We start from the raw sequence: 12,529 nt of genomic DNA, 5'->3' as shown, positions 1-12,529 counted from the left end.
TCCTCCAAGCTGAGAACCAAGAAACCGTTAAACAAAAAGGTTTTCTTTCTGCATTAGTATTTATAAACTCAAAACTTGACACACTAGACTAAATCTCTATCTAACTTTCACACAAACGGCAAAAGAGGAGTCCACGCAATTGTGTCACAAAATCCACAAGCATGTCATCACAAAAACATGTAGAGAATTTAGATTATTAATTTTCAACAAAGAGCATCTGAATTTTTTCAGCATCAATATCAGAACCAAACTAGATAACAAATATACAATAAGGCAAGTGGTGAAGAAATAGAGCAAAGACACTCGGAAAAGGCAGATTTAAGTTCGATGAGCTCTAGATGCTTAACCCAAAAATAGCAGATATTGCAGGTTTATATAATAAGAAAGATGACACAGAAAAAGCATGGACAAACTCACAGCTCTGTTGAAAGCAGAAACTCCAGCATTGGCTTGCAGCCACACTCAGTCTAGTCCTGAAATCAGACTGAATTTGGGTAGGCGTAAAACAGGACAGCAGCCTCATCCAATTATGTTCACCTACAAACATTCAAAGTCATGCAAGTTTCTTTCTATAAATGAGAAAAATACAGTAATTTTGAGAAACATAAAGATAATTCAAACTTAAAAATAGCATAAGAACAAAAAAAATTTCAATTTCATTGGATTTATAGAATTAATTTGCCACAGAGCTTCCAGTATAGAGCAGTATTCTTCAATATCTTATCTTAGGCCATGCAAAAGAGACATAACATGTTAATGCTAGTTGGACAAAAAGCATGTTGTTCTTATAAATATGGTATGTGAATAATGTGCTACTAACACCTAGAATATTTTCATATTTTATGACATAAAAACAAGTACATCAATGTAATTCTGAGTTCTTTACAGTCATAACCTCAATTCTTTGGGGATCATCTCTGATACTCTGCATCTTAAGTTAACCATTTTCTGTACCAATTTACAATTACACAACAAAGATTATCAGTCACTCCTTATACCACCAAGGTAGATACAAATAAAGCAATGAGATAACTTTTACAACAACCTTCTCAGATTCGAGTTTGTACCCACTAATCCTTTAAACTATGGTCTTTCTTTTTCTTGATTACTCTACTTATATCACAATCATCTTGTCCAAGAATTGTTATAGCTAGTGACCAAAACCTAACTTCGGGCTGGCTTTACTCCATTTAGATTTTTAACTCCCAGGTCATTAACTGACAACACTAATTTTGATGAATCACAAGGAAGCCATTTGGACTTCATGCTCTTTGCTCTCAAAGAAACCAAGGTCCCGATTCTCAAATTCCAAAAAGTTAAGCTCACCAGAAAACCAGATTATGTTTGCATTGTCTCATAGATGTCAGTAAAACCCAAATTCTAAAGAACTACAAACGAATTTGATTCGGTTCTGAATTAATTCAAAAATGAATCAATACAATACAGTAGTAAAATATTTCATTTATGAATGAAACTACAGGATTTTCATGATGTTTAAAAATAATAGTACAATAGGATCCAACCAACATAAACCAGTGGCCAACCTGTTATGAATCTCTCACAAAACCCTGGAGCCCTTACAACTATTTCAAGATGTTTTCTCCATCAGTTTTATTGGGGTGTCAGAATGGTTGACTTGCGTGGCTCTGCCATACACCCATCCATGACCTTCTCCTGCACTATAAAACGGGCCTCTCCAAATGGAACGTGATGTCCAGCTCACACTACATATTAAGTAATTAAACAAGAAACTGAATCAACTTTCTTAAAATTGCAAAACAGTAGGGACCCGAAACAAAATCAACAAGCTCTGTATTTTCAAGATGCACTTGAAATTTATTCATCTATACCATGAGAGATTTTACCATAATTCCAAATCCACACTCCACGGTTTCAACTAACAAGTATGTGACCTCCCAAATAGGAAGCTCATTCTGCAACAAGAAAGAAATTTTCAAACATAGAAAATGATTTGTCGGTGAATGTTGGTGACTGTTCAAGACATACAAGATCAACATATATGATCCAATTATTTCTTCGAAACATGAAAATCTTCAAGTATGTTTATAATTCGTGTGCTTATACTTAAATTCCAGAAGCACTCACTTTTATTTGCAAACAATTGTTTACAAACCATCCCCTTACTTATATTTGACAATTACTGATCTAATTCTTTCCAAACCAATCATTTACTATTAACCACTGTTGATAATCAACCCCAAAATCCCAGGGAACAAATTGAAACCCAAAAACATACCAAGGCAAAAACGATATCATTGCAACACATACACATACAAGAAGCATATAAATATACAGTGTGTGCGAGTAAGTACAAAATAAAAGGAGACCCAGCAAATAAAGACTAAATCTTCAAAAACCCATTAAACAAAATCACCAAAAAGCACTTATTGTCAATGTCAGCCTTACATGTCACACCACAACAAGATTTTGATACCTGGCATAGACTAAGATCTCTGAGGCGCAGCTTGGCAACGAGGAAGCACGGTCACTACAGACATTGTGTACCCAAAAGCATATAATTTTATCATCTTGATTTCGATTTCAAGCATCACAAAATGAAACGCACTTCGCTTGTAAATCTATCTAGCGGATTATTATAATCCGCACTATTTTAAAATAAATTATAAATAAAACGGATTTATAAATGCTTAAAAAATTTAAAAAAAAAAACAACAATAAATTTAATAATATCACGTACTTACACCGCACGTGCGTGTCAAACAACACGTGGAAATTCAAAATGCAACTTCAACGGCTAACAAACAACACGCTGTGCCTGTCAGCCTGTGGCTCTGGCGCCCAAACCCTAACCCTAACAAGCAGCACCGCCATAGTATCGGGCAGCTGGCGCCTGAATTTTACGCGTCAAAATTATAACTTACTGTGCACGCAACAAAATACCCACATTCCTGACCCCAAATTCAAATCAGATATCAAACTAAAAATCTTCTTATTAAGATTTCCGACTCAGTCTCGATTCAGTCTAAAAATCTTCTTATTAAGATTTCCGATTCAGTCTCGATTCAGTCCAAAAAACACCAACACAATGCCTCGTCACGTTGGATTGAGATTTTATCCAACGGAACACGAACTGCTGGAGTTCTATCTCCTCCACAAAATTACTGAAAACCCTAATCTCTACCAAGCCGGCGATGATATTCCAGTGAAAGATTGCGATCTTTATGGCCCTCATGAGCCGAACTTGATTTGGGATTTATACGGAGGAGACCAATTAATGGCGGGTCAAGCACTCTTCTTTTTCACTCAGTTAAAGAAGGCGTCTGCTAAGGGTTCGAGATTCAACAGAAAGATTGGCTTCGGTGCATGGCAGGGTGAGGACGGAGCCAAGCCTGTTCTCGCTGTTGGCTCCGATGATCAAATTTTAGGGTTCAAGAAAAGATTTAGGTATGAAAGTCGTAAAAATCCGGAACAGAATGGGAGGTGGATTATGCATGAATTCACCATTAATCCAGCCTTGTTGGGTAATCAATATTCGCATAAAGCGCTCGATTTTGTTCTATGCCGCGTCAAAAAGAACGAATCAGAAAACCATTCGGAGAAAGCCAATTTGGGCGGGAAGCCGAGGAAGTCGAAACAAGTCGGCGAGACGAATGACTGTAGAAGGAGATCTTCTGGTTCTAAGAGAAAGCCGAAAGAAGTAGTGGCCTCCAGCAGCCACATTGATCTCGATGATGAGTGCTTTCAGAGCAAGCGCTTAAAGGCTGAACAAAATTCAGTTTTGATAGAACAAAGCCACTCACCATGCTCGACTAACAGTCTGAACACAGTGGACCACCAAGGGGAGATCATACATTCAGTGCCTGAATATCCAACTCTTTTTGACGTTGAAGGATATATGGCCAGTCTTGTCCAAATCCTGGAAAAGGATCAGCATGATGGGGGCAGTCAAAATGGTCAACATGGGGCTGAAGCAGAGGCAGTTTGTATTCAACAGAACCAAGCAAATGACATCCCATGCTCCAGTAACAACAATGTGCAGACTGTGGAATTTGAAGGGGAGATGGAGCACTCATTGTCTGAAGTTTATGACATATTTGATGTGGAAAGGTATTCTTCCAGTCTGGATCAGATTTTAGAGAGTGAGAGGACTGAGGGTCATGGTGATGCGGCAGTCCAGAACAAGCAGCAAGAGGCTGTTGAAGAAGAGGCACTTTTGGCCCAACAAAACGATCCAATTGAGTTGCCGTGCCTTGATAACATCTTGGAAATTGTGGAATCCAAAGTGGAGATTGATTCTTTACCTGACAGACTTGTTTTTGATGTGCGAGAGTTTTTGTCTGAACTTGATCAAATTGCCGAACCTGGGGATGAAGAAGGTGGGAAACTGCAAGCTGTGGCATGGGAAGAGGAGATGGGGCCGCTGCCTGTAGAGTTTCTATTGAGGGTCAATCAAGTGCTTAATCGAGTAATGTAATTGCAAGCAACGCACCAGAAAGGAGCGGGAAATTCTGATCGCACTCTTGCTCTCTGCTTTGTTTTGTGATTTTATGAAAGCAATACTTAGATTGCTAGTGTATGTTATGTAAACAGTTTGTTTCATTTTCAATTGTAATATAATCATGTTGTCTTCCATTTTGTAAATGAAGTTATGGCTCTAAAGGAGCTGTTTTTATATATGATCTTTACAAGAATTGTTTAATAAAGTGATATTCCCTAAGTTGTTGTGCTTTGTATATATATCTAATAGATTAAGTTGAAAAGCAGGGGAACATGAAAGTACAATGAAGTTACATGTTCGAATTTTTTTTTTTAATTGATATTCAACAGGACTCTTAGTTATGCTAAAACATGCAAGGAATTAACACTGACTTACTAAACCAAAGTGCTAGTTAGCTTAAAAAGTGGATTACAGCCTTAAAAATAATCTTTAAAACTTGTTGTCGAATACAAAACCAACACCAAAAAGTAAAAATAACTGAAAAGATGCATTAACATTGTACGTAAAGTACTCATAAAACTGAAACAATCTAACATAGTGGCTCCCGATGTCATGAAAATTGGAGCAGGTATTGAATAAAGATAATCCCTTTTGCAAGATCTGAAAGCTGAATGTTCAAGATAGAATGCCAACTATTACAAATACAGACCTTACTGATTGACAAATGCATTGTTCCAAGAATAAAAGTTAGCTTGCCTCGTGATATACAAGTGACAACAAGTTTTAATCTCAGTATAATTTGAAGGGCTGTTCAAGTATCAACAACACCAGCATATACAACCATAGGCACTGGATACTATGGATGATACTATGCTGCTTGATAGTTGTTTACTATCAGTTACAGCATATATAACCGTAGATACTGGAGACTGTCCTATTGGATGATAATTGTCCATTTGATTGAGATTCAGTAGGAGAAACACGATTTTTAGAATCAAGTGATGGATAATTCATTGATAGCAATGTGTCATATTCATAGAGAGATCTTATACCATATTTACAGCCGGTAAAGTTCAATCTAAGGGCTAAGCATTGCTGTAGCTAGAAACAAAGATTCTAATGTTTGTTATGTACTAGTGTTTTATTCTACTGTCAATATCAACCCTTGATATTCACTGATTCTAGAAACTTCAAGAGCTTTCATTCCCATGCCTTGTTGATGTCTTTATTGCTTCAGAATTCAAATATAAGCTTTCCCGCCAAGTATTTCTTCGTTGGGACATTTTATCGAACAGTTTGATACTTACATCAAACACCTTTATTTTAACTAAAAAGGAGCCATCGACAAAAGTCAGGGGTAAAACTTTGGTTGGGGAACAGTTTTATCAGTCAAGTGAATTATTGCAGACATTTTATTTATCTTTATTCATGTAGATAAATACAAAGCTGCTTTAATAAATATATGCATCATTCAACCAGTATTGATTGAAGTTGATGCCCTTGAGAGTATATTAACTGACTTATTTTAGTTCTATGCCTGAGTAAAAACTCATTGCTCAATGTTTATATCCAAACACAATCAGACAACTCGACATAGTAGATGGTCAATATGTTCGAAAGTACTTGAATGACTACCATGTGATATTTGGATTCAGTACTCGATCTATTGCTTGTGTTAAAATGAAACAAACAGCATCATAACATTGACTAGCTAGATAAAATTGTGTCATTTCTGGTGTTAATTATTGATAATAGCAATAATATTCATTAATTATTGTGAAAATAACTGAGGAGAAAAATATGCTGAGGCAGCATAAGATATATATGAATGTGTTTTGAGTAAATATATACATAACTGCAGCTAGGTGCCAACGGGATAGGACAAGCTGTTAGTGTTATTATCTCAGTGGAAGCTGGGAAACAATTGCTATGTCCTGCACACTCTGTGCCTAATGTGGCTTCTCATTGGACTGGGTCTATCTCAGAATCTATATAGGTTTGGCAAGATGATGAGTTGTTTCCATGGTAAATTAATGCATATGGGTTAGGTATATAAAAGTGGTTACTCACTCACACATTGCTTGCATGCTGCACCTAATATTAATTTACATACTCCCCTTCCCCTAGTCCTGGGATTCTTGGAGAGACTATAGTGAATACAGGTGAAAGATGAATGTCTACTGAGAGCTCAAGCCCTTGAAGAAAATTGCATTTGGAAAAGGAAGAGAGACAGAGTCAGACAGAGACCAGCGTTCAACATCAAAGAGGTGGCATTTTAAAGCTTGTGTTGCTCAATTCTTTTTTTTCCTTTTGTTCCCACACGGGGTGATAGTGGATATGAAATTCAAAAAGAAACTTCTCTCACGGCCAAAGTTGATCCTTTCTCAAAGATTCAGCTGCAGGAACCTGAGCTTGCCAAAACTGTGGAAGCCAATAGCATGTATAAACCCCAGCACAAGAGGTGAATAGCAGGAACACCCATTATTAATAATTTAAAGTTTAAAATTTAAATAATGTTTATATAACATGAGTACTACAATTACACTTGTAATGTACAAACATGAAGCAAATGAAATATCATAGGCAAGGACATCAGTGTCGGTAGCAGATGCCTTACTTCCTGAAGAATTTCACACTTGTCAGTTTCTTTCTAAAATTACGCACGCAAATGCAAGAAAATCAATGGCTAAAGGTGAAGTGGCAACAAGAGAAAAGTTTGAATGCATAAAATCATCACTAGAGACAGTGCAAAGAGATATTCCTACTGCTAGATCAGCCTAAAATATGCTGAGGCCGAAGCTCAGAATAAGGAACTTGTCATGAAGCTTAAGACAGCCAAAAATTGCAGGAAGTGGTTACAGTGGCATCTCAAACCATCCCTTCTGCTTCAACAACAATTTCTATTTCATGTTCCTTTCTCAAAGAACCATTTACTGTATTAAAAGTTTCAATTTTCATCGACATTCATGAGCTAAATTTTGGGAAGAGAATAACAGAGAAACTACCCCAGTTTATAAATTTATGAATTAACTGAGAGGAGTGTCTGAATGAATGGATCACTTTCCAGGATTATGAGCTGAAATTTGATTAGCGACGTAGTTGAATAAATCAATCAATCCGGATGATGTAGCTTAGCAGATGGGATTTTGTGCAAAGAATTGGATAATTGTTTCTGAATTAGAATAATAAACCCAGTATCAACAGTACGTTGATCGAGTAACCATTTCAGCTTAGCACACCTCCATTTGTAATAACATATGATAATTACAAAGAAACAAAAAAAATGTTATCAAAACCACAGAACCAGGCACAATTAAATTAACATCAACGGCAGGCACAGCAAACTACTAAATGAATGATGACATAAGAAGAAGAACATTTTTCATAAAGAGAAACGAGAAAATCCAAAATAATAATGTAACATGTATACTTTAATTTTTCTAGTTAAGTGTATTATTTAATTTTTCTCTTCGATATTAATTTCAAAGTCGTCAGACTTATTACAAATTGTTACCGACGAAATTGATGTAACTCGATTATCCGACATTAATTACGGACATGAATGATTAAATTTTGCATGTTTAATAAGTGGGTTGTGTTCGAATCCGTTTAAACCCATCATGACACGAATCAAGAACATGATTACTAGCTTAATTTGTATAAAGTTTTAGGGAAAAAAGGGTGTCCTTTATAAAATGGGAGAGAGAGATGAACGCGGTCGACCCGTCATCATAGCCGGAAACTGGACGGAACACCGCGTTTGAAGCACGAAAAGTCGCGGCCAAAACCCATCACCATCGCCGTCGATCTCGTCGGAATTAGGTCGCGCCACCACCTGGATCTGTTTCCTCAGCTCACCCTCATCATTTTCAGACGGGTCGCGTCACCTGAAACGGTCGTTTAGCCGCCGATCGGCCGCCGAAATTTCACGTTTATGGAAGCTCGATTCGTCGTCGTTTCCGCGCGTGAATTGTCGCCGCCGGCGCCATCAGCCTTAACATGGTCAGCACTATCGGATCTGAGTTTCCCGACCACTGTTGACTGAACTACGTGCATTTCGGTAATTTGACGTATTGGTGCATAATTTAGTAATTTCAGACTAAGGGTAGTTAGGTAAATCTAGATTTTGGGGGTAATTTGGTAATTTAAGTATTCCAGGGCATTTTGGTAATTTCACGCTCCGAGAGTAATTTCCTAAATTCATATCTTAGTGAACAATTTGGTAATTTTAGATTGAGGGCAGTTTAGCAATTCGCCACTTCAGGGTAATTTGGTAATTTGCGCTTCAAGGGTGTTTTGATAATTTTAAGAGATAGGGGTATTTTAGTAATTTTAGAGAATCAAGAGTTCTATAATAGGGATAGATGATCATTTGGAGTTTTATTGCCTAGCATTCATTGTATTTCATATTTACGAATAGTAATTATGTTTAGGGTTTAGAGTTTAGGATTTAGGGTTTAGGTTTATGATAGTAATTATGTCGTTTCCTTTGATTAAGAGGATCATCAAATGAGAATCAACCCACAAATATGAACGAAAATCGAGTTTGAATATCGTAATTGTGAGTGGAATATACAAAATATTTTTTTTTTGTAGTTTATTATAATTTTAAAATATGGTAAAGTATGTTTATGAAATAAGTTTTTAATGCCTTGATTTAACGATTTTTCTAGAATAGATTTTATCTACTTATGGAATATTTATTATTAAAAATGTTTATATTTAGTGATTTTATTATCGATTTTCAGTAATTACACGACAATATCTTTAAAGAAAAGAAAAATAGAGTTAAAGTATGTTAAATGGAAATGAAATGAGATTTAAAGTATGATTATATATTTATATATGTGTGTATAAAAGATTGTTGGGAAATTTACACTAATAACCAAAAAAACTTTGCTTTTTTTCATCTTAACCCCCCAAAAATATTTCTATCAACATTAGCCATTAAACAACATTTGAGTCCAAAATACCCCTCCCTCATCTCTTCCCCAACACTCCCTTTCTCTCATCTCTCCCAAACCGATCCAACTCCCATCATCGGCGGCGACATCAACCCCGTCGGCGGCGGCTCCATCTCTCACCGGCATCCGATCTACGATCCACAACCTTCAACAAAACCTAGGTTAGTCATTTTTCTTATTTTCATTAATTTAAAATGAGATTTTAGAATAATAATAGTTATAGCTTGAGATTGATAATGGTGGTGATGATGTTTGTGGTGGTTGGTGGTGTTTGGGAGTACTGTTTTTGATTTTGGAGTGATTGCGCTTAATTTTGGGGGTGGGGAGGGAGGGGGGCAGGGCGCGCGCCGGCGCCCATCGCTGGGCAGCAGCGCGCGCCCATGCGCGGCCTGCGGTCGCACCAAAGCTGGTGCGACAGGGCCTGTCGCACGAGTTTTTTGGAGCGACAGGCTTGCCTGTCGCACCAGATTTGGTGCGACAGGCGCCTGTCGCACCAAAAAATTAGAGTTTTTTTTTTACGAGTTAATTTTTTATTTCTGTAAATATAATGTAATAATTTTATAAATATTACAGATACATGGCGAAATCAGAATCACCGGATATTGAAGTAGGCAAGATGTATTTTCGTTATGCTGATCACTTTCCTGGTCGAATTTCGAGCATGTGTATGTTATCTTCGGTCGTAAAAGCTATCGAGGAAAAATTAACAAACCGGCAGTTGAGTATGTTCAAAAAGGATATATTTGGGCATTTCTTGGAGTGTCGAAGTTTTCCATTTAGTGGGGTAATTTTGCATAATATTTTACTGCGTCAAGTGGCCCATGAAGAAGATAGCCGTGAGGATCAGTTATGGTTTCAAATTGGTAAGCATTTGATTCGCTTGTCAATTGTCGAATGGTGCTTGGTTACTGGACTTTCATTTGGTGTTGATACCAATGAAAAAAATGATGAAATGGAGCAGAGGCTACGGAATACGTATTTTGGTGGTGTGCATCGTAAGATTAATGTGAAGCAATTTGATGCCGTATTTAAGGAGTTGAATTTCGAGGAAATAGACGATATGGACGCATTAAAGATTGCGATGTTTTATTTTGCGGACAGAGTACTAAATGCAAGAAAAAATCACTGTCAAATTAATTTCGATTGGCTTGACCAAGTTGATGATATTCAGTACTTCCGAAAGCGTCCATGGGGTCTATTGTCGTGGGAAATGATTTATGAGAGTCTTGACAATGCACTGTTCGAAAAAGACGAGAAATTTAAGAAGACTCGGTTGAAAAATCCAGATCATAATATTGAAAAATACAATCTTTACGGATTTACGTCTGGGGTGCAGGTGCTTTTTTTTGTTTATTAATAAGTTTTATAGTATTAAATATTTGATAGTTGTTTTATTTGATTTTTCACTTTGGTTGTTGTAGGCTTGGATTTATGAAGCAATCGGAGGGTTACCATCAACATGGGTTACCATCAACATGTTGAAATTTACATTTTTTTTAATTTCCGCACTTAATTTTATATAATTTTAATGCCTCACATTTTGAACTTTAAAATAAAATAAAGTTTTATGAATAATAACAATTTTAACCAACGAAATACAAAAAACAATAACAGTTTTAACCAACGTAACACAAAAACAATAATAGTTTTAACCAACGAATAACACACAAAATACAACTAACTTCGAGTCGACGCAATAGGATTCTTACATCGCTTACGATTATGGCCAAGTTCATGACACCGGCCGCATCTTACAGTTCGCCGGTCAACGTCCTCGCCAGCCGAGGGTATTCTGCGCTCTTTACGACGTCCAGGTGGCGGTGCCTCAACTGGTGGGTATACCTGCAGCTCCTGAATTTCATCTGGAACTTCCCAATCAGCCACATCACCAACTGGCTCCACTGGTTGTGCATAAGCCATCGCCAACGATTCTGTAGTGTAAAAGTCCGAGCAAAGGTTAATAAAATCCACCCGGTGTGTTAGACACGCCGCAATTGCATGAGCACACACAAGCTGATCAAGCTGAAACACTCTGCAGGAGCAAGTTCTCTTTTGCAAGTCAACCAACCCTTCCTTAAGCCCACCGCCTATAACTTGAAAGCGATGCGGAGACACCGGCCGAACTATCATTCTTTCAGCTATAGTTCTCCTCTCAATGACTATTTCATCCGCCCATGTTGTTAGCCGAGTAGTCATTGATTCAGCCATAATTTTTCTATCATAAAACCATTGCTGCAATGTTTTCCTGAAGTGATCAACAAGATGAGTAACAGGAAATTTTCGAGGTTCCCTCATGAAAGCATTAACACTCTCCGCGATGTTGGTGGTAAGAATGCTGTACCTCCTACCTTCAAACTGAGACCTTGCCCAATTACACGTACCGACATTATTTTCTAGGTAATCAGCCGCACCCGAGTGGATCATCCACAACCCTTCAAGTTGTCTCTTAAATTCCTCGTGGCCATATGCTTTTGCTGCATTAATAAAGGCAGGCTCAAATTCATCCCAAAGAGCTTTGGACATTCTAAATTGTGACTTAATGTTACCTTTGACGTGGTAAAAACAAACGCCATGAGTTGCATTGTGAAATACTTTAAGAACGGCTCTCCTTATGGCAGTGCATCGATCAGAGATAATTACCAACTCAGGTCTATCACCAATCACTCCATGTAACTTCATCATAAACCATTCCCAAGCATCATTATTTTCTGAATCCATGATCCCAATGGCTAACGGATACAATTGATTGTTACCATCAAGACATGTTGCCACGAACATGCTTCCACGATATAATCCCTTCAGATGAGTACCATCTACAGCAATGACAGGCCGAATGTACTGCATAAACCCCTTGATGGAAGATCCGAGTGCTACAAAATAGTACAAGAAATTACCATCTCCATCCTGCTCGAGGTGAGTGACTGTACCCTCATTCGCTGTAGTTAGTACGTGAGAGTATTTAGGGAGCAAGTTGTATGACTCTGCAGGGTTGCCGCGTACTATTTCAAGACCAACTTCTCTCGCCCTATATGTCTGCTGGTATGTTAACTGAACACCGTGTTCCTGTTGCATATCTGCTCTTATGTCATTGGGAGTATAAATCCTCTTATCTTGAATATATTTTTCTGCGATAATATGACCGACA

General features: G+C 37.4%; 3 protein-coding genes and 1 long non-coding RNA gene across 5 annotated transcripts; 2 read left to right on the top strand and 2 right to left on the bottom strand.

Moving 5' to 3' along the window:
* Window positions 1-2,612, bottom strand: LOC112101149. 2 transcript variants are annotated; one of them, XR_002907237.1, is made up of 4 exons: window positions 2,456-2,612; window positions 1,830-1,934; window positions 1,545-1,724; window positions 1-537 (listed from the first exon to the last, which is right to left on the bottom strand). It is a non-coding gene; the product is annotated as an uncharacterized LOC112101149 (long non-coding RNA). The 2 variants fall into 2 exon arrangements; XR_002907239.1 differs by having other exon boundaries at window positions 1,866-1,934.
* Window positions 2,613-3,067: 455 nt separating this feature from the next.
* LOC112099638 (NAC domain-containing protein 53-like) lies at window positions 3,068-4,456 on the top strand. Its single transcript, XM_024187061.1, has one exon. It carries the CDS (start codon window positions 3,068-3,070, stop codon window positions 4,454-4,456), a length of 1,389 nt encoding a protein of 462 aa, XP_024042829.1.
* Window positions 4,457-10,108: 5,652 nt separating this feature from the next.
* Window positions 10,109-11,036, top strand: LOC112099635. Its single transcript, XM_024187058.1, has 3 exons — window positions 10,109-10,720; window positions 10,806-10,847; window positions 11,031-11,036. The coding sequence occupies exons 1-3, from the start codon at window positions 10,109-10,111 to the stop codon at window positions 11,034-11,036; spliced, it is 660 nt and encodes a 219-aa protein (XP_024042826.1).
* Window positions 11,037-11,061: 25 nt separating this feature from the next.
* On the bottom strand, window positions 11,062-12,456 carry LOC112099631. Its single transcript, XM_024187056.1, has one exon. The coding sequence runs from the start codon at window positions 12,454-12,456 to the stop codon at window positions 11,062-11,064; it is 1,395 nt and encodes a 464-aa protein (XP_024042824.1).
* Window positions 12,457-12,529: the final 73 nt, after the last annotated feature.

Source organism: Citrus clementina, unplaced genomic scaffold (genome assembly GCF_000493195.1).
Source record: "Citrus clementina cultivar Clemenules unplaced genomic scaffold, Citrus_clementina_v1.0 scaffold_9, whole genome shotgun sequence".
Classification (NCBI taxonomy): domain Eukaryota; kingdom Viridiplantae; phylum Streptophyta; class Magnoliopsida; order Sapindales; family Rutaceae; genus Citrus; species Citrus x clementina.
The sequence above is the reverse complement of the archived record's forward strand: the minus strand, read 5'-3'. Positions and strand labels throughout refer to the sequence as shown.

Bases quoted from the DNA above. Each gene is read 5' to 3' on its own strand.
- LOC112099635 (XM_024187058.1), top strand. From the start codon at position 10,109: ATGTTCAAAAAGGATATATTTGGGCATTTCTTGGAGTGTCGAAGTTTT. The intron at 10,721-10,805 runs GTGCTTTTTTTT...TGGTTGTTGTAG, and splicing joins GATTTACGTCTGGGGTGCAG to GCTTGGATTTATGAAGCAAT.
- LOC112099638 (XM_024187061.1), top strand. From the start codon at position 3,068: ATGCCTCGTCACGTTGGATTGAGATTTTATCCAACGGAACACGAACTG.
- LOC112099631 (XM_024187056.1), bottom strand. From the start codon at position 12,456: ATGCAACAGGAACACGGTGTTCAGTTAACATACCAGCAGACATATAGG.